Below are 21,766 nucleotides of genomic sequence, written 5' to 3' on the forward strand. Positions count from 1 at the left end.
AGCCCAGGGGGTTTTTCTGAGCAGCAGGGACAGGCAGAGCCTGCACCTGCCCTCTCTACTTCTGGGTTGGTGCTTTAGCTCTGAGCATGAACTTGGTAAAGTTTGCAGCCAGCTGTGAGCATGTGTGCACCTAGTGCTGGGTACTGTGTGCCTCATGATGTGACTGTCTCCATCCTCCAGGGCTGGCAGCCTTGCCTTGCACCTGTGCAGGAAGCTTCAGCCTGACCTCTGGCTCCTCCCTCAGACCCCCTGGCCTCCTGACTATTTGCTCCAGGTGTTGGCAGCTACGGGAAGCATGGCCTGGGTGGTCTAGGGACATCGATTTTTAAATTTAATTCTAGAAATAATAGGCCACCCTTAAAGTTTGAAAAGGCTACTTACTATAAGACAATAAAAGGAGAAAACACATTTAAAATTCCAAAAAAAAAGTGATAAGAGAATTCAAAATAGCAATTGTGAAAAAACAAGATACAAGAAAAGTGAGAAAGGCAGTTCAATGAGCTCAGGAATAAAACTGAGGAGTACTTAACCAAAGAGACTGAAAAAGAACCAAACAGAAATTCAATAAATGAGATGAAGAATGCATTGGAAGGAGAAATTAAGAAAATACCATGTGCAATTACATCAAAGAGAACAACACACCTAGTAATAAACTTAACTTGTACACTGAAAATAAGATGAAAGAAATTGAAAAAGATAAAGAAATGGAAAGATATTTCATTGTCATGGATTGGAAGGACTAACATTGTCAAAATGCCCATAATACCTAAAGCAATCTACAGATTCAATGCAATCCCTATCAAAATCCCAATGGCATTTTTCATAGAAATAGAACAAAAAAAATCCTCACATTTGCATGGAACCACAAAAGACCCCAAATAGTCAAAGTAATGCTGAGGAAAAAAGAACTAAGACAGAGGTGTCACACTCCCTGATTTCAAACTACACTTCAAAGCTATAACAATCAGAACAGTATGGGACTGGAAGGAAACAAGACACAGAATTGAGTGCCCAAAATAAACCCACACATATATTGGCAACTAATTTATGACAGAGGAGCCAAGAATACATAGTATAATGGAGAAGTGAAAGTTTCTTTAATGTGTTGGGAAAACTGGATAGCCACGTGCAAGAGAATGAAACTGGTCCACTATCTTATACCATACACAAAAATGATCTCAAAACAGATTAAAGACTTGAGTGTAAGACTTGAGTGTAAGACCTAAAACAATAAAATGCATAGAAAAAAAACAGGCACTAAGTTTCTGACATTAGTCTCAGTGGTGTTTTTGTGAATCTGATTCCAAAGGCAAGGAAAACAGAAACAAAAATAAACAACTGGGACTAATTACATCAAACTAAAAAGCTTCCACACAGTAAAGGAAGCCATTAACAAAACAAAAAGGCAACCAATGGAATGGGAAAAGACATCTGTAAATGACAATTCTCTATAAGGGGTTATATCTAAAATATATAAAGAACTCATGTAACTCAACACAAAAGAATAAACAATTGAAAAATGGGCAGAGGATCTGAACAGTTTTCTAAGGAAGACATATAAAAAGGTGTTCAACATCACATTATTTGCGAAATGCAAATCAAAACCACAGTGAGCTATCACCTCACACCTATTAAAATAGCTACTGTCAAAAGGATGAGATAACAAGTGCTGGAGAGGCCAGGGAGAAAAGGGAACCCTTGTACACTGTTGGTTGGGATGTAAGCAGAAAACATTATGAAGATTCCTAAAAAATTAAAAAGAACTACCGTATGACCCAGCAATTCTACTTCTGCGTATGTATCTAGGAGGAAAATGAAATCGCTACCCCATGTCCATAGTAGCATTACTTAAAACAGTCAAGGCATGGAAAAACTTAAATGTCTACTGGCAGAAACAAAATAAAAAACATGAATACATATGCAAATATATATAATGGAATATTATTCAGTCATTAAAAAGAAGGAAAACCTGCCATTTGTGACAACATGGATTGGCAAGGAGGGCGTTATGCTGAATGAGATGTCAGAGAAAGATAAGTGCTGTATGATCTCACTCATATTTGGAATCTAAAAAAACAAATTCATAGATACAGAAAACAGACTGGCAGGTGCCAGAGGTGGGGATTGGGGGTTGTGTGAAACGTATGAAGGTGGACAAAAGGTATAAACTTCCATTTCTAAGTTCTGGGGATTTCTGGGGATATAATGTACATTTTAGTGACGATAACTTAAAATACTGTATTGTATATTTGAAAGTTGCTAAGAGATAAGACCTTAAAAGTTATATTTAAGGTCTTATATATATATATATATATTTATATTTATATTTATATATATAGTCTTATATATAAGACCTAAACTTACTGTGGTAATCATTTTCCTATATATATGCTGTATACCTTAAGTGAACAAAATTATAAATGTCAACTATATCTCAATAAAATTGGAAAGAAAAAGTAAAAAACCCAAATAAGAGAAAAAAGTGCCAATTTTGAGAGTAGTTTCTTTGAAGAAGGAAAAAGAATGGACTGTGGGAAGGACAGATAGGATCTTCCAACTATTCCTTCAACACAAAGGTGTAAAGCAAATATAATTGTTAACATCTACTGCTAGATGGTGAAGATACAGGTATGATATTATTTTTGATCATTTGTGTATTTCTGAAATATTTTAAATGAGACAGCCAGTCATTACAAACACATGAAGTGCCTAAGTGGCTCCCTAGCCTGTCCTCATCCTGGCCAATGTGGGATAGGGAGGTACCTGGCCTTCGCTTTTTCGGCCCATGCTCCATGATGCTGTCACTGTGCTGAGAGAGAGTCTCATTTCCACTCTCCACCTCTTCATTTCCAGTATCTTCTTTTTCGTGGTCAGTTTTTTCTTTAATTCGATCACCCAGGGCACTTTTTAACATCTATCAAGAAAATTCAGTATCTTTTCATTGATTTCGGCAGAATACAAGTTGGAAGGAGTAGACAGACATAACATTTAGCAAGCTTCCCCTGATAATTAGGTACTAATAACAAGTTAATGCTTATGCATGTTTAGTTTCTAAAGAGTGTGTATCAGTGCTATGGACTATTCAGTTTCAATAAACTTCAGAGTGAGTCACGTAGGGACTTAATACATTTATTTAGTGATATCCCCAAACTGTAATATTGTATTTTGTGGGAATCAGAGATCCATCTAATTTTATAACAAATCCGTCTTTAGAGACAAAGGGAAACTATATAGATGTATCAAAAGAGAAATGGTTTAATGTAATTTCCTGTGTTAAAGGATTAGTTTTCATCAGAATTCAATAAAAATGTGCATAAATCTGTATCAAAATTGGTTATAACATGAAAGGTTAGGATAGTCAGCATATATCCTACCTGTCTGACTTATGGACCATTTTCACAGCAACTAAAACACAAGTAGTTTTCCAGTTCCTTAGCTTAGTTTCACTTTCAATTGTATGATCACAATATACATAAAAATAAAACTTGCCCAATCTAGTTCAGAGAGCCGTTGAGAGAGTTTCTCTGATACTGCATGTAATTCTTGTTCTGTTAATCTATTTCTTGGCCTCTGGGAGAAAGATGAATCCCAGGATGAGACTGCAGCTCTGTTTTCGTATCTGTAATAAAAGTGACCATGTGACATGTAGGTAGCTAAGTGTACATTACTTAGTTTAAAATAACTAATATGTGCTATAACAAATATTTCATACTGGTTTTCACAGCTTAGTTTGGAGAGTATACTCTGACTCTTCAAATCCCTCTGCCAAACAGACTGTAAACATTGCAGCCTGCAGTGATGTTACCTTTTTCCTTTGGGAAGCTTCCTTGTCCTAGGGCCTTGGACTTGAGTTGGACATGCTTCCTGTTTGCTATCTTTAGGCAACTTAGAAGTTAAGAAACCTCTGTTATCTGGCTCCTATTGAAAACAAAAGAGAGCTGATTTTAATAACTACAAAGACAACACATAAAATAACATTTTGGGTGTGGGGAAGGGGAGGATCTGTTGCCCAAAGCTAGGTACCTTTATTCTCCATATTCTATTTTTTTTAAAGAATATTTATCAAAATACTCTGATCCCTAATACCAAAGGAATGGGGCAATGTCTATAAATTTGTACTCAGAGAAAAAGTGTAGCTCAGGATGCCATTCAAATAAAAAGGCAGGTTAGGTGTTTGCAAATATGAAAATTCAAGGATTATGGCTACACCTGGACAATGAAAAAATGATCAAATCATAGGTGGAAATTATTAAAGTCATTATCTTTCATATCAAGAAGTCACTATAAACTGTCCAAAATTGAAACAGACTAAAACCTCTCAAACTATGAATATAACTCCTAACATTTTTAAAAGGATTTTATTTATTTATTTTTAGAGAGAAGGGAAGGGAGGAAGACAGGGAGAGATAGCAATGTGTGGTTGCCTCTCTTGCACCCCCTACTGGGGGGCCTGGTCCACAACCCAGACATGTGCCCTGACTGGGAATTGAACCTGCAACCCTATGGTTTGCAGGCTGGCGCTCATCTAGAGCTACACCAACCAGGGAAAACTAACATTTTTAACAATGCATTTCTTAACCTTAGAGCAGGGGTGTCAAACTCACTTTCACTGGGGGCCACATCAGCCTCACAGTTGCCCTCAGAGGGCCCACTATAGTTTTAGGACTGTATAAATGTATTCCTTAACTTAAAGGAGTTGAAATTACATTTGGCCCTTTGAAGGCAACCACGAGGCGGATGTGGCCCCCAGTGAAAATGAGACAGATACCCCTGCCTTAGAGGGAATCTTATAGAACATATTTCTTGTGATGAGAAAACATTTGATGTTTAACAATGTCTTCAGTTTCACTTCAGTATCTTTTTCTTCTATTAACATTAAATTTAATATTCTTTAGTAAATATTTTTAAAACTGCTAATATTTTTTAAACTGCTAATATTTTTAAAACCTTTAAAAAATACTTGTAAAAACTCTCATTGAAGTTTAAGTGTCCTGCTCAAGAATTACTTCAAAATGAGCATTCCCACTTAACTGCCACTCAGGTCAAGAAACAGTATTACCAGCAACTCTTAAGTCCTTTCACCATCTCCCCAAGCATCTCCCAATGTAACCATTGTTCTACGGCTCCTTTTCTACTTTTTTTTAAATACACTCTCCTATCTGAATAGGTGCATAGAATATTTAGAATGATGATCATCACCTAGTGCTAATGAAGCTCATTTCATCTCTGTAGTTTTTCCTCACTGTTTGACTTTTTAAAAATGAGAACATACCACTATTTATAAATTCATTCTTTTCATATAACTGCCTATTTTTATTTCTAGGAAGACAGGGACAGGTTAACTGTATAAAAGGATTTTTTTTAAAGAACAAAAAGAGGGGAAGCAAATAGGACCAGGGATCGTAGGTCCCCAGACTGGGGATCAAACCTGCAACCTAGGTATGTGCCCTGACCAGAAATCAAACTCATAACCTTTTGGCTATGGGGTGACGCTCCAACCAACTGAGCCACAGCAGTCAGGGCAATGTACTTTTAAACACTTTAAATTATTTAATTGAACATACAATATGGCAGGGGTGTCAAACTCATTTTCACGGGGGGCCACATCTGTCTTGAGGTTGCCTTCAAAGGGTCGAATGTAATTTCAACTCCTTAAAGTTAAGGAGTAGTTACATTTATACAGTCCTAAAATTATTTCAGCCCTTTGAAAGCAACCGTGAGGCTGATGTGGCCCCCGGAGAAAATGAGTTTGACACCCCTGCAGTATGGGTTTTGAAGCTAGAATGCTGGAGTTCAAATCCTGACTCTATAATTGCTGTAGGACCTGAGACAAGACACTGAACCTCTTTATCTGCTTTTTCATGAGCAATAAAAACAGTTCCTACTCGAGCTGTGTTGTGAAGAGTAAATTATTCAATCCCTGTAAAGTACCCAGAACTGTGCCCAGTACAAAGTAAACACTCAGTGTATGTTGGCTCTTACTATTTCCCTTTTTATGCATTCATCCTGCCCCAATATTCCTAAAATGAGAACATGTAGGTGTATGCAGAGGTAAATTTTAAGAAGTACAGTGCTCTGATTAGTGTAATATCCTTGACTACTATTCTAGAAGAGACTTCTTTAAATGTATACACATCTAACCAATTGAAAGCAAGCTTTTGTACTTACCACAGAAAATGCCATGCCCTCTCCAGTAGAATTCATAGCAGGGGAACAGTGACTTGAACGCAAGTATTCTTTTCCTATGGGACAGGGCGCTCGAGGTTCTGAAGGGTGGTAGGGTGGATGTAAAGGAATAGCTGATCGAATAGGCTCCCCTAGCTTCCTGGCATTTGGAATCATATCCATAGGAGGAATTTCTGCTAGTTCTAGGACAAATTTAAGTGGAACTCTTAAGAAATCAATCATCTTATGTGTACACATACCTGTATAAAACATGTTCACAATACTACTTAGAAATATATTTTAACTTGATTTTTTAAAAAAGCATACAAGAACAACAAATCAGGGACTCTTCCTAAGTAAGCAAGTAGGGATCTAATTAGGAAGAATGTAATTTTAATATTATTATCATAAAAGTTTTCTGACAAGTTATTTAAAAGCAATGAAAAATTACTAAAAACCCTAAATGGCATGAAAAATAGCTATATAAATTATGATTCATCAACATGTTATAAAGGTAGCCATTAACAAAATTTTACCTAATACTAACCATATGAGAATCCCAGAGATAATAAGAAACAATGTTTTTCAGAAAAAATACAATGAAAAATAAACTTCTATATTTTGTCATTCACTGGTAATTTGAAGACCACCAGTTGATAAAGTCTGTGAGAAGAGAGGATTTAGGTAATGCAGAAACATGTAACCAAACATCATCTTAAAAAGAAATCAGAGCTCATAATAGCAAACATTTACAAAATAAAACCATATAAAACCAAAAAGAACTGCATAAAGTGTAAACCAAAGTAAAAGGGCTAATAGCAACAGCAGTTGTCCCAGGAACTAATTATTGTCTCCAACTCATAGCAATAGTCCAAGAACTAATAACATTACTACTCACCGTCTTCAACAAAGGATGTCCTATTCTTGGACAAAACACTAGATGAGGGGGGGTTCAACAATTCTTCATGTGATTTAGAACATGGTACAGTTGAGGCTTTTTCAAAATGCATTTCATTTGGACCTTGAGTACCTAGAAAAGGAAATATTAAAGGTAAATTTTTTCTATTGCTGAATGTCATACTAACCAGGAATTCTGTACCCAGATGATAAAAATCTCAGGAATGACATGATCACAGAACAATGTTGGTGTGATTGCTCAACATAACAATTATTTTTAATGACTATTAGATAGCAAGATGTAGTTCTGTAGCCCAGAATCATTTATGACTTGAAAGCTAAGTTTCATACCATGTTTCATTAGTTTGCTTTAGAAAAATATGCCAGAGTTGTAGAAATGCTGACTGTTGCATGGCTATAGTTCTGGACTAGGGGCTGTAATCAAAGATTTATAGGTGAAACAAATTAAAATATTATTGAAATTGAGAGAATATCCACTTTGCTCCATTACAAATCTATAATACACAACTATTTTTAAAAATTTATTTATTGATTTTGAGAGAGAAATATGGATTTGTTGTTCCACTTATATATGCATTCATTGGTTGATTCTTGCATGTGCCTTGACCAGGAATCAAACCCACAACCTTGGCATTTCAGGATGATGCTCTAACCAACTGAGCTACCCGGGTTATACACAAACTTTCCTAAACAAAATGGATTCATGACTTCCCCTTCTGACTTTTTATCCCTTTTTCAACTTAATGAAAGACTTCACAGTAAACTTATTCTTCACTTTGAAGGTATGAGAATATACCCTGAAAACTCACTGATACCAAAATGATCAACTGACATAATCACTAAATACAGAAACATTCACCTTGTAGAGATCCCAAAATCCATTCAATTTATTCCAAGACAGAGTATTTTTAAATTTTTGACACTCATCTGGTGTCTTTTAAAAATCAAACATCCCTAGCCACTGTGGCTCAGTTGGTTGGAGCAGCATCCTATAACCGAAAGGTTGCAGGTTCAATCCCCTCCTGCAGGTGCCAATTGATGCTTCTCTCACACATTGATGTGTGTCTCTCCCTTCTTATTTCTCTAAGAGTAATGAAAAAAGTCCTTAGGTAACGATGGGGAGAGAAAAATAAGCAACATCTGTTTGTGCTCTCTTCCAAAATCCAGTGCAGTATGGCCATTTCATTTTAACATGTTTTAAATATGTGGATCTCCCTCCATACATTCATATTTAACATGAATACCATCTCCCTAAAATCTAATGTTCAAAATTCATAACTTGGTCCATAATTTCTCTACTACCTGATAATGAATTTGTCATCAGGTTGACCCCAGGTCCTTCATTTTTACCTGGGTCCATTTTTTTTTCTTCAGTTTCTGTTTTTCTTCTATGGATCAAAATCCATTATTTTCCTTTGCAGATTTCCAATAGAATTTAGTCAAAGATCACTATGAAGGTAGTTGACGATATTACAATAACATTAAATGTCAACTATGGTAATCAGCCCAGCACTGTTTAAAGTTCTTTCAGTTTTAATTTTAAAATTTTTGTAATTACAATTGACATTCAATATTACTTTAGTTTCAGGTGTACAACATAGTGGTTAGACATTTATGTAACTTACAAAATGACCCCCAGTTAAGTCTAGTGCCTACCTGACTTTACCTAATATATTATTGACTGTGTTCCCTATGCTGTACTTTACACCTCAGACTATTTTATAACTGCCAATTTGTACTTCTTAGTCCCTTCGCCTTTTTCACCCAGCCCCCCATGCCTCCTCCCATCTAGCAACCATCAATTAGTTTGTTCTATCTTATGATTCGGGAGTTTTTTTTGTTGTTGTTCATTTATTTTGTTCTTTAGATTCCACACATAAATCATATGGTACTTGTCTTTCTCTGACTTATATCACTTTGCCTAATACCTTCTAGGTCCATCCATGTTGTTGCAAATGGTAAGACTTCACTTTTTTAAGGCCAAATAATATTCCATTATATATGTATCACATCTTTATCCATTTGCCTATCTATGGACACTTGTTTCCCATATCTTGGCTATCATAGATAATGCTGCAGTGAACATAGGGATGCATGTATGTTTATGAATTAATGTTTGGGATTTCTTCAGATAAATACCCAGAAGCAGAATTGCTGGGTCACATGGCAGTTCTGTTTTTAATTTGAGGAACTTCCACACTGTTCTCCAAAGTGGCTGCACTAATTTGCAATCCCGCCAACAGTGCATGAGGGTTCCCCTTTCTCCACTCTTACCAACTTTTTGTTTGTTGATTTATTGATGATAGCCATTCTGACAGGTGTGAGGCCATACCTCACTGTGCTTTTAACTTGCATTTTTCTGATGATTAGTGATGGTGAGGATCTTTTTTCATGTCTATCGACCATTTGTATGTCCTCTGCCCATTTTTTTGTGTATGTTAAGTTGTATGACACTGTGTATTTCGAATATTAACGCTTATCAGATCTTTCATTGGTGAATATAGTAGGAGGTCTTTTTGCTTTCCTTGCCTGAGGAGAAATATCCAAAAAATATATATTACTTCCTTGGTGAGCTACTGCTTATGTTTTCTTCTAGGATTTTTATGATTTCAGGTCTTACATATAAGTCTTTCATCCATTTTGAGTTTATTCTTGTATATGGTGTAAGAAAGCGGTCTAGTTTCATTTTTTGCATGTATGTTTCCAGTTTCCCCAACACCATTTATTGAATAAACTGTCTTTATCTCACTGTATATTTTTGCCTCCTTTGTCATACATTAATTGACCACATAGGCATGGGTTTATTTTTGGGCTCTTTATTGTTCCATTGATGTATGTGTCTGTTCATGTCAGTACTATACTATTTTGATTACTATAGCCTTGTTGTATAGTTTTGTTACCAGGTAAGATGATTACCTCCAACTTTGTTTTTCTGTCAATATTGCTGTGACTATGTGGGGGTCTTTAGGGGTTCCTTACAGGATTTTACAATGATTTGTTCTAGTTCTGTGAAAAATGCCATTGGTATTTTGATAGGGATTGCATTGAATCTATACATTGCTTTGGATAGTATAGACATTTTAACAATGTTAATTCTTCCTATCCATGAGCATAGTATATCCTTCTACTTATTTGTATCTTTTTCAATGTCTTATAATTTTCTGAGTACAGGTCTTTTATGTTCTTGATTGAATTTATTCCTAGGTATTTCTTTTTTATGCAATTGTGACATTTTCTTAATTCCTCTTTCTGATTTGTTATTATATGAAAATGCAACCAATTTCTGAACATTAATTTTGTAGCCTGCTACTTTTCTGAATTCATCAGTTCTATTATTTTTTGGTAGAGTATTTAGGGTTCTCTAGATATATTATCATGTCATCTTCAAATAGTGAGTTTTACTTCTTCCTTTCCTGTCTGAATGCCTTTTCTTTTCCTTGTCTTACTGCTGTGGCTAAGACTTCCAATACAATATTCCTAATTATTAGGAAAATGCTTTTAGCTCTTCACCACTGAGCATTATGTTAGCTGTGGGTTTGTCATACATGACCTTTAAATGTTGAGGTATATTCCCTCTATTCCCACTTTGCTGGGAGTTTTACACTTAAATGGATGCTAGATTTTGTCAAATGCTTTTTCTATATCTATTAATATAATCATGATTTTTATCTTTCATTTTCTTTACATGGCATATTATGTTGACATGGCATATTATATTCCTGTGTTCCTGGAATCACAGGAATAAATCCCATTTGTTCGTGGTACATGATCTTTTTAATGTATTGCTGAATTCAGTTTGCTATTTTGTTAAGGATCTTTGCATCTATGTTCATCAGTGATACTGGCCTCTATTTTTTTTGGTAATGTCTTTTTCTGGCTTTGGAATCAGGGTAATAGGGGCCTTGTAAAATGAGCTTGGGGGCCTTCCCTCCTTTTCATATATTTGAAGTACTTTGAGAAGGGTAATTACTAATTCTTAGAATGTTTGGTAAAAATTCACCAGTGAAGCCATCTAGTCCAGGATTTTTGGTTTTTGGGAGTTTTTTGACTAGTGATTTGATTTTGTTAGTAATCAGTATGTTCAGATTTTCTGTTTCTTCTTGATTTAGTCTTAGAAGATTGTATGTTCCTAAAAATTTATCCATATTTTCCAGGTTGCCCAATTTGTTGGCATATAACCAATTGTTCATATTTTCTTACAGTCCTTTGTATTTCTGTGGTATCAGTAGTCATTTCTCTTGCATTTCTGATTTTATTTATTTGGAGTCCTCTCTTTTTCTTGATGAGTCTGGTTGATGGTTTACCAATGGGTTACCAATGGGTTATCAATTTTATCTTTTCAAGGAACCAGCTTTTACTTTCAGTGTATTGTTTTTAGACTCTTTAAAATTTCCATCCTGATCTTTATTATTTCTTCTACTCACATTGGGTTTTGTTTGTTGTTCTTTTTCTAGTTCCTTTATGTGAAAGTTTGATTGTTGAGATTTTTCTTGTTTTTTGATGTAGGATTGTAATGCTATGAATTTCCCTGTTAGGACTGCTTTGGCTGTGTCCTGTTGATTTTCTTTTGCGGGGGGAGTCAGGTTTTCATGTCTCGAGGTATCTTTTGGTTCCTTCCTTCATCTTATTATTAATAAATTCATTGTTTAGTAGCATGTTATTTAGCCTCCATGTGTTTGTGTGTCTTTAAGTTTTCTTCTTATAATTGATTTCTATTTTCATACCATCATGATCAGAGAAGATGCCTGACAGAATCTGAATTTTCTTAAATTGAGATTTGTGGCTTAACATGTGGTTTATCCTGGGAAATGTTCCATGTGTACTTGAAAAGAATTTATATTGTTTTTGGGTGAAATGTTCTAAAAATATCAATTAAATGCACTATTCTAATATATCATTTAAAGGCACTGTTTTCTTTTTGATTTTCTGTCTGGATGATTCACTGATGTCAATGTGGTGTTAAAGTCCCCTACTATTTATGTCAATCTCTCCCTTTATGTCTGTCAATATTTGCTTTATACATTTAGGTGCTGCTATGTTGGGTGTATAAATATTTACAAGGGTTATATCCCTTTGTTAGACCGCCAATACCTTTATTATAAAATGCCCTTCCTTGGTGAAGCAGTGTGATGTGTACTGCCCCTAGAACTCAGTTAACATAAATAAATTAAAGTTAAAATGCAAAGTGAGAATGGTGTTACCAAAATAAGGTGAGGACTACACTGAGGATTACAGAGCCTCAGAGCCTGAGGCAGATTGGGGAGAGACTGGCTTTGTAGGGTGAGTTTTCCAGGAATAGAAAGGAAGAGCATCCCAGCAGAAGAAATAATATAATGCCAGAGAAGAGCATGGCAACCATGTGGGCAGGACTGCAAGTGTGCTGGTTGGAGGAGGGCATGGAGAAAGGCTCAAAATGGGCCTGAAAGATATTCAGGTTTACTGTGTATAACTAGTAGGTTGTTGGAAATGTGGCCTGAAGCCTGGGGAAAAAATTGCCACTGGATATACAGACCTGTTGGCTGAAACCATGAAAAATGTGAGTCGCCCAGTTCAGGGAACTATACTTAGGGGGTACTCCGACAGTGATGAGACCATTAAGCAGCACGTATAATTTTCTCCCCATGGCATCAAGTCCCACACATTACAGGACAAACTTGCATCCACCTACTTGCCCATGTGCCCATGATTCCCACTTCACCGATTTCAGATAATTGTTCATAGTTAGTGGGTAATGGTGGTATTCTGGAATTTCAATTCTGAAGTCCAGTTAGGGGTCTCTCTATTCTCAACTTTAAGCACTCCTAAGTACAACTATTTGCATGTTCATAGTTGTATGCTGAATAACAATAACAGATATTTAAAGTTTAATTACTCACCATTACTTCTCAGAGAAAAGGTGTGTGCTGTGTCTCCAAGTCTAATTATTTCACTGGTAGATTCTACTTCATCTCCATCCCAAGAGGGGCCCAAAGCCTCAGATGACAAGGAACACCTGAAAGAGTTCCCTCACTTACTCAGGGCCCAGCCTGACCATAGAAGGCCCTTCCAACGAGAACCCCAAGAGCTGCTTCAAGCAGCCTACCTGTGAGTATTCAGACTGCTCATTGCTATCCACAGAAAGAGAAAAACACTCCCTTCTACCGCTTATCACTTCTTGCTGCTTACTGAGAATCAGATATTTAAAAGAAAGTAATATTACAGTATTCAACATGTAGTTAGCATAAGTACAGTCAAACCGGTAACAATATATTTTGTCTATGAAAGTAGAACAAATCATATAACCCTGATTTTGGTCAATGATATTGGTACATGAAGGTGCAGTGACCCAGCACTTTCATCCTCGTGGGTGTGTGTGTGTATATATATATATATATAGTCACAGCCTTTTTGGAAAGCAATTTAACTACTTTTAACTGCCTTAAAACATTCATACTCTTTGACTCTGAATGTAACTTAAAGATATTGGGACGGAAGGGGGAGAAAGAATAAACAAAGGTACACATCACATTAAAAGTACAATATAAAAATACAGGAGTGGTTTAGTAAATTATGATGCACCGATAAGAATGGTATGTTATAACAGTGATTAAAAATGATTATAGGGGGTGGGGTGGAGGGATGGGGAGAAAAGGCATACAACTGTAATTGAATAACAATAAAAATTTTTTTAAAAAAATGGTTATAAAGAGTTTAACAACTTGGAGAAAGAGTAAATATGCTAATTTTAAAATGCAGAAAACAAAATTATATAGACAACATAATCAAATATTTAAAAAACACAGTAAAAGACTAAAGTACAACAAAAGGTTAAAGCAGTTACTCAGTTCTGAATGGTTAAGATTTCTTTTTTTTTCTTCTTTTTTATTTCTCTTCTTTCCAAGTTGTTTTGCAAGAAATGTAAACTACTTTGAAGATTAATGGAAAAATTAAAAAATAAGTAGGTGGCTAATGCTGAGAATTAAGTAGTGTATAAAGCTTATGGATCTTAAAACTTCCTCAGGGAGGTTTAAAAATTAGTAAAATTTTCACATTAGCTTTATTTTTTTGTTTCTTTTTTGCTGCCATTCTGGCATAGTGTGTGCAATTTTAATTCTTAGAGGAAGGAAAAAGTATAACTTCTTTTGATTAAAGTTACAGACATTGAGTGCTACCTTCCAAAAGAAACTCTTTTCCATGATGATTTGGATCCTTTGGTACTTTCTGATTCTTCCAAAGGTTCTTCTGCATGAGATTCTTTAAAATCCTGTCCAATTTCACCTGTTTAGAATAGATAAAAACAATACCAAAAAACAACGAACAAAAATAACCCAAGTTAATATACTACTATTTCTATAAAGGGGCGGGTAGAGGTAAGGACAGTTAGAGCACCCTCAATTCCTCCTGGTAAACTGGACCCTTGCAAAAGTGGAATTACAAAGAACAAAATCATTACCTATAATGAGAATGTATTACTAGGGTAACAAAGAACCAATACAAGTGATGCTTTAAAAGCAGGGTTTATAGTTGTATTAGCAATGTTTTATTATTTAAGCTAGGTGGTAGATTTATTTATTGTTATTTTTTAAAGAATTTATTTTTTTAAGAGAGGGGAAGAGAGGAAGAGAGGGAGAGAAACATTGATTGATTGCTTCTCACATGCCCTCAACTGGGGACCTGGCCTGCCACCCAGGCATGTGCTGTGACCGGGAAATGGACCAACCTTTGGTTTGCAGGCCATGCTCAAACCACTAAGCCACACCAGCCAGGGCTATTCATTATCCTTTATACCTCTCAATCTGTAAGGGGCGTCTGAGGTAAGATGACTAGAGTGTAGGTTCAGAAAAAAATTACTGTGTCAGCCTACTTCAATCTCTAAGAGTCAGACCACATTAAGTCTTGGATAACATTTTCCCTAGTAGTACAAACCTTTTTTCTACCCGAACATACCTGATAAATAATACACTTTCACCACAGGCACTAACTCATCAGGGAGTGATTTCAGGAATTATGCCAAGCAACATTTGAATAACATTAGAATGTTATGTGCACTTACTCTAACTCACCAGGGGGGTGATTTCAGGAGTTATGCCAAGCAACATTTTTTAAAAATTGGTAACAATCATTGTGCATTTACTCTGAACTAGGCTTAATGCCAAACTATTTATGTGTATCTACCTACTTACCCTTCTTTACAACTATGAAAGATTTTCTGATGAGACAACTAAGGCTTAGAGAACTTCAGTCATACAGTGAGGGGCACTTAGCACTGAGCCCATGATCTGCCTTCACACCCCTTTTTCTTCAGCGGTAAGTGAAATGCTAGCTCGGGTACCAGGAAGAAGCTGCTCTGCACACCTGATGTGACTAGTGATAATAAAGATTTATTCCCATTATTAATTGGTGTTTTGAAGAATCTGATCAGCTCTAGGGAATACTGCCATATAAATTTGGACCTGCAAAGGTAACAACTAGACTTTAGAAAACACTGTCCAACTAAGGTACTACTACATAGGGAGGCCCTCTCTGAGCAACTCCCTCCTAGCAGCACTAAGCTCTCCAAACACTACTGACCTCCCCTGGGAAGATCCCTCCCTCAGCATTGAACTACTACCATCCCCACTTCCCTATCCTCAGCTAGGTGACTATCATCCCTTCTCAACCTGCAATTAAGCAGTACATTGTAAAAACTGCGGCTATCATTATAATTTTCCAAATTAATCTCTTAGATGTACTTTTCTACCTCTTAATCTTGCAGCTAAAATGACTAAAAAGCCACAGAGTATCAAAATACCACTGGTAGCCTTGAATTCACTCTTCCCCAGTTCTCCTGTAGTGGTTTTACTGTATGCATTCATGGCTATCTCCCTCACTTGAGGATAGGTTTCTTTTAGAGCAGTAAATATGGCACGCAGCTTTGAGTCTTCCCAGAGCAGCTCGGTTGGGATATAATATATATTACACACTCAAAAACGTGCCTTTAATCTTTCCTTCCAGGGCTTATCTATACATGCTTTTAAACCTTTTTAGGAACAAGGATAAAGGTAGAAAACTATCTCTAACTGAAGAGTTTAAGATGAACTTCAAATGTTAAAATCACAGCACAGGTCTCACCATCAACAATGTGAAAAACAGGAATGATGAGCCTACCCAGTTTTTTTTTGGTCTTGATTTATATTAGAATTTATGTTAATTGCTATTACTGCTGGAAACTTTGAGTAACTTTACAATAGTAAACTCATTCTTAAATGAGTTATATATTATTCCAACCATAACATACAGCATTGTTTACTTAACCAATTTCAAATTGTTAAGACATACAGGGTTTTGGTTTTTCTTGCAATGATAAATAACATTGTAATGAAGACCTTTAAGCACCTAACATTCTTTTGTATAATTTCCCTAGGATAAACCTCTAGAAATGGTATTTATTGAGCCAAAGATTATAAATAGCTCTTATATACTGCTAATCTAGTTTGAATAACCATAACCCTATAGGAAAATAATATGACAATATCGATCTTTATAATTATCATTAAAAAACATAAAATAAAAACTTTATAAAATAAATGGTTATAATTTAGGGAACAAGGTTACTTGAAGAGTAAAAAAAAAATATGCAGGTTATCATAAACCAAAGTGCAGGCTGAAGAGAGAAATACACCAATTCTTCCTCTGATACCTCAGCAACATCCAAATTTGTAACAAAAATGGCAGTTCTGACATAGGAAATTTTGCAGGAATTTCACACAATAAGCAATTTAAGCCAGAATTTAGCTCTCTATTACATTTTACTAAAGTAATTTATAGGTAACATCCAAGTTGACAAATGATATGATGAAAGTCTAGGATAGAGTTTTCAACCACTTGGAACAGTAAGACTTGAAATGTATTTAACAATTAAACTTATCAGGTATACTGTATTAGTGATTCTAATTCCTGTGAAGAAAAACAGGGACAAATATAAAAGGTAAAAAGGGACACAAAAATAAGCCAAACCAAATTTCTATTCTTGAACTTACTTTTCTCATGAGATGTTTCACTGATGTGTTCTGTAAGATACTCCAACAGCCCATCAAATATTTCTAGGAGATTCTTAATAGATTCTTTATCTCCTTTCACTATATTTTCTCCTGGACACAGAATACAAAGCTATTAAAAAATTTAACCAAGAAATCAAAAGCCTCATAATTTTGAAATGAATATACTACTGTGAAAATAGTGTTCAAGATATAAGGATTATAAACTAACCCAGGAGAAACAATGTAATATAGTTGACTCTGAGCAACACAGGTTTGAACTGTGTGGATCCACTTATGCAGACTTTTTTCAATAAATATAGAGTCAGCCGTCTATTCCCAGGGTTTTGCATTCGAGAATTCAACCAACCATGGTTCAAAAACAGTACTTTCTCTCCGTGGTTGATAATCCACATATGTGGAAGGCCGACTTATGTTATACATGAAGTGACTGTGCGAGAGTTGGCACTCCTAACCCATGTTGTTCAAGGATCAACTGTACTCACATCAATTTCCTGATGCCTAATTGTATCTGAAGAAACAAAGGGGGTAGTCTTGAATATGTTGTTTGATAGTTAATTGACATATTCCTTCCTTTATCAAGAAGCAAAATAGATAGACTTAAAAAAACATCCTTTGATAAGATTTATACCAAAGTATGAAACAGCTAAGCAGAACTTTATTTGGCTAGTTAAAAAAATATATGGCAGGAGAGACACTTTCAGATTTTGGAATCCTACTTCTAGATGGTGGTTTGTTATGAAGACAACAGCAGTAAAGAAATATAAAAAGAAAACAATCAAACTTGTTGGAATACTTTCATCAGGATTTCCTAATTTTTTCAAATTTGTTAATTCCTATTTACTTTGTATAGATCATACCATTTTTTGATTAAAATCCGTCCATCGCTCCCAACATATAAAACTCTTTTTAATCTCACATCATCCCCAACCTCTCCAGCTTCATCTCCCCCACATCTACTTTATGCCCAGAAATTAACCTTTAATAGTACCTAGCACACCACCTGGTCCATAACAGATTTTTAGTAAATGTTAAGTTAAACACTGACAAGTAACGGGTTTGTAAAAGCATGGAAACTTGACATGTTAAATGTCCCATAAAATAGACTCTAATCAACAGATATAAACAAACTTAATTCTTGAGAAACTTGAGGAACAAGCAGAGTAAAAACCTGATATTTAAGGGAACCTAGCCATTTATAACTTCAGTCATGATGCAAAACAAACCTAAACCGGAAATTTAATGTTTTGCACCGCTACTAGTCAAACAATGTTTGACAGATCTTTTGTGTTTAAACTAAACAGAAATCTTGTTTTTAAGCTTTATGTTTTTCTGGCTTAACAAGATATACCAGTACACTCCAAGGGCATACTCAGGACTTGACTTTCCAGGATGGGGAGCACACTCTGCCAACCCAGCAACTAAGAGTGCCGCCAGAATGGAGCACTTCACGGTGTAGGAGAAGCTGATTTAAATAAAACACTGGAGTAAAAAGCTGTTTTGCAGGCTACTGCACAAGGTAAGCAGTTTTGCAACTTTTCACGGGATAAGTGTGAGTTATCAAGGGAAGCTCTACCAAAAGTTCTATAAGCAGACATGACCTTACTATAATATGTTTAAAAAGCACAAATACCGAAAATTGCCCTAAACCAGTGATACAGCAATTCTAAATTGCAAAAGAACAGGGGACCTCCAGGATTATTTCTTAAAATGAATGATCTCCAAATTAATTTATCACATTTACTCAACTAGAACAGTACTCAGACAGTATTTTTCAAAAATTTGTTCTTGTCAATATCAAATTAAAATTAGTAAATGACCTACCCCGATTAACATGTACTTCCTTTAACTACTGTCAAAGAATAGATCAACAGTATAAACTTTCTCTTAGTGATTTAAGAACAGTTTCAAGTCTCCAAGATTCCCTCTGTTCATTAGCTGGAAATAATTTACTCTATTTTGGAAAAGGTTCAAAAACAATTTAAAGTTTTATTTATTTTGAATACGTAATATAGTCACATGATTCAATATTCAGAAAGTACAAAAGGTATACAATGAAAAACCATGGAAAGTCTCATTCCTCCCTTGTCCTGAAGTCCTTAAGTTCAGTATTATAGGTTTCTTGTATAAGCTTCTAGAAGAGAGTCCTTCTGCCTGAAATCAATTGTATATACGTCATACATTCTCTCTACCTTTGTATTTACACATGGTAGCATACTCTGCACATTACCGTTGTAACTACACATTTTCCTCACATAATATACATTGGAGATTGTTTCACTAACATGGAACATTGTACATGAAGAGCATCATCAATGATCTTTTACAGCTGTAGAGTAGTTCCCTCTATGCAGCTACCATAATTTATTTAACCTGTTGCCATTAATGGATTTTTAGGTGTTTCTAATTTTTAGCTACTACGAATAAGCAGCATGATAGCTTTAAAATAACAAAATAATGAAATAAAAATCACACTTCAAACTATCAGCTAGGACTCTGACCCAGATCCATTATAAACTCAATGTTTGACTCTCCTGGTAAAGCTCTTAAGGGTGGCTGCCTTTATTATATCCAGTCAACTGTCTTGGCTCAATCTTGCCATTTGGTCTACTTCATAAGATTACTCATTTGGCTAAAAATGTCTAGGGTTCTGCCTAAGAAGATACGGTAGTGAAATGCAAAATTATCTGATGGTTAAGTATATACCAACCTGTTATGTGAGACAAGCTGACCTGTAGGTAATCCAAGGCCAGAGAATCAATTACTGCTTGGACATTGTGAGCTTCATCCTCTTGACTTCTGGGACTAGCTATGAGGTCTGTGGAAAAAAAGCTACATAATTTTGTGTCTATGAGGGTCAAAGTTTTCATCTATCTGTCTCTGACCAGGCTTCTGAGTAAGTCAACTGCTACAAAAGTAAGCTCTGCCCAAAAAGAATAGGTTTTTAAAAGTACAAATAAAGTTAATAGAGCCTGAATTCCACACAGCAGAATCTTTATTGGTTGCATATTTATTGATTGAATATAGTTGAATAAATATATGAATATGCTCTACATTAAGCACCCTGCTAAAGGAAGATAAAGAGGTCCCTAAATTCAAGGAGATGAGGTGAGACTTGAACCAATCATTGTGGGCTGCTTTCCATGAGGGGAAAAAACCCTACAACAGGTGTGAAAGGAGGGTTATTGAATGTCCAGGGATACAGTACAAACACTAATTCTTATCCATTATATTGGTTAAGTAAGAGGACCTGACAAGTTTCTAAGTTCCACTCAGTTTTAGAGCTTTTGGAGGTACATTTACATAAAGGTATGACTTTCACAAGGCATTTAGCATGATTAAACAGTGACGACTAAGACTAGTCAAACTGATTTGACCAAGGCAGTTATTATGGCTTAGTCTCATAAGGTGTTCATTAAAGAAGTGAATCCAATAATTTAAAATAAGTTGTAGACAAAGAGAAAACTTAAGATTTTATAAATACCACTGGCTCTAACTAAAGGCACTGGTAACTTCTGGTTTAAGGTATAAATATTATTACTCCTACTTTTTAGTACCCTTACCTGGTACTTTTTCTCCCAAAATGGATTGATAAAGTGCAATAAATACATTAGCATCACAATCTTCTAATTCATGTATCCTCAGGTGTATGTGACATTTCAGGAGAAGGTTATTGGCAACAGTTACCCACTCTGCTGGGGAAAAAGGGGAAAAAGTTCGGTCTTAAATATTAAATAGCACTAGAAAAAGTCATACATACATTAGGGAAAAAACCCTCACAAAACAGACATTGAACTCTGTAGAAGATAAGGAACTGATTATGATAGAATTTCAAAGGCCCCCTAGGCATCATTTTTGAAAAGATCTACTTAATTTCTTGGAATGTCTTCCAGACTCCTATAATTCCAGTGCAGTCAAAAATACGATGCAAATCCAGTTTTCACTGTTGCAACCTAAAATCTTAAGTTATTTACTGAAGTTCCTATTTTACAAGCCATAATTAGGTGTTTTTATTTAGAACATATTTATAAGTAAACAGGAATATTATGTCCCAAACAAGGTGGCTTGTTAATGATATTCTGAGTCTACTAGAAACTAATTAATGGATGTTGCTTCAAATTCCCAGTAGCATTAGTCATGTTTTCACCCAATTATCTTGTGCAAGTCAGAATTTCTCTGGTGCCCAAGTAAGTGGTGATTAACTTAGGCTGTTACAGAATTGGAATAGATACCAACGCTAGTGCACTGTTTAGTTTATTTTTATTTTTTAAAGATTTTATTTATTTATTTTTAGAGAGAGCGGAAGGGAGGGAAAAAGAGGGGGAGTGAAACATTAATGTGTGGTTGCCCGCGCCCCCTACAAGGCCTGCAACCCAGGCATGTGCTCCGACTGGGAATCGAACCGGTGACGCTTCGGTTCTCAGGTCCGCGCTCAGTTCACTTAGCTACACCAGCCAGGGCCTGTTTATTTTTTAAATATTTGCTTATATTAAAGAGTATGTGGAAAACACACACACAAAGTTCCTAAATTCAGAATTAGCACATTACCAGTACTGTTTAGGTTTCTTGTGCCCATTTTGTTGCAATAAGCCTAGTTATCTCAAGGGTTTATCGACCAATGGTAATTTAGAAATCTTGAAATGTGTGCTCCCTGAAGTGATTGGTGA

General features: G+C 35.5%; 1 protein-coding gene across 2 annotated transcripts in view; it reads right to left on the reverse strand.

Moving 5' to 3' along the window:
• The window catches only part of CEP95 (centrosomal protein 95), a 34,233-nt gene that overhangs the window by 11,434 nt on the left and 1,033 nt on the right, over window positions 1-21,766 (reverse strand). Inside the window, exons 2-11 of one of the 2 annotated variants that reach the window (XM_024573342.4) lie at window positions 20,663-20,794; window positions 19,810-19,917; window positions 17,082-17,192; window positions 14,235-14,340; window positions 12,960-13,075; window positions 7,064-7,195; window positions 6,169-6,368; window positions 3,806-3,918; window positions 3,490-3,619; window positions 2,764-2,914 (exon numbers count right to left, since the gene is read on the reverse strand). In XM_024573342.4, coding sequence (XP_024429110.2) covers window positions 2,764-2,914; window positions 3,490-3,619; window positions 3,806-3,918; window positions 6,169-6,368; window positions 7,064-7,195; window positions 12,960-13,075; window positions 14,235-14,340; window positions 17,082-17,192; window positions 19,810-19,917; window positions 20,663-20,794 — 1,299 coding nt within the window. The remainder of the gene's footprint in view (window positions 1-2,763; window positions 2,915-3,489; window positions 3,620-3,805; window positions 3,919-6,168; window positions 6,369-7,063; window positions 7,196-12,959; window positions 13,076-14,234; window positions 14,341-17,081; window positions 17,193-19,809; window positions 19,918-20,662; window positions 20,795-21,766) is intronic. The other variant, XM_024573343.4, reaches the window with a different exon arrangement.

The sequence above is a fragment of the Desmodus rotundus genome, chromosome 9 (assembly GCF_022682495.2).
Source record: "Desmodus rotundus isolate HL8 chromosome 9, HLdesRot8A.1, whole genome shotgun sequence".
In the NCBI taxonomy this organism is placed as follows: Eukaryota; Metazoa; Chordata; class Mammalia; order Chiroptera; family Phyllostomidae; genus Desmodus; species Desmodus rotundus.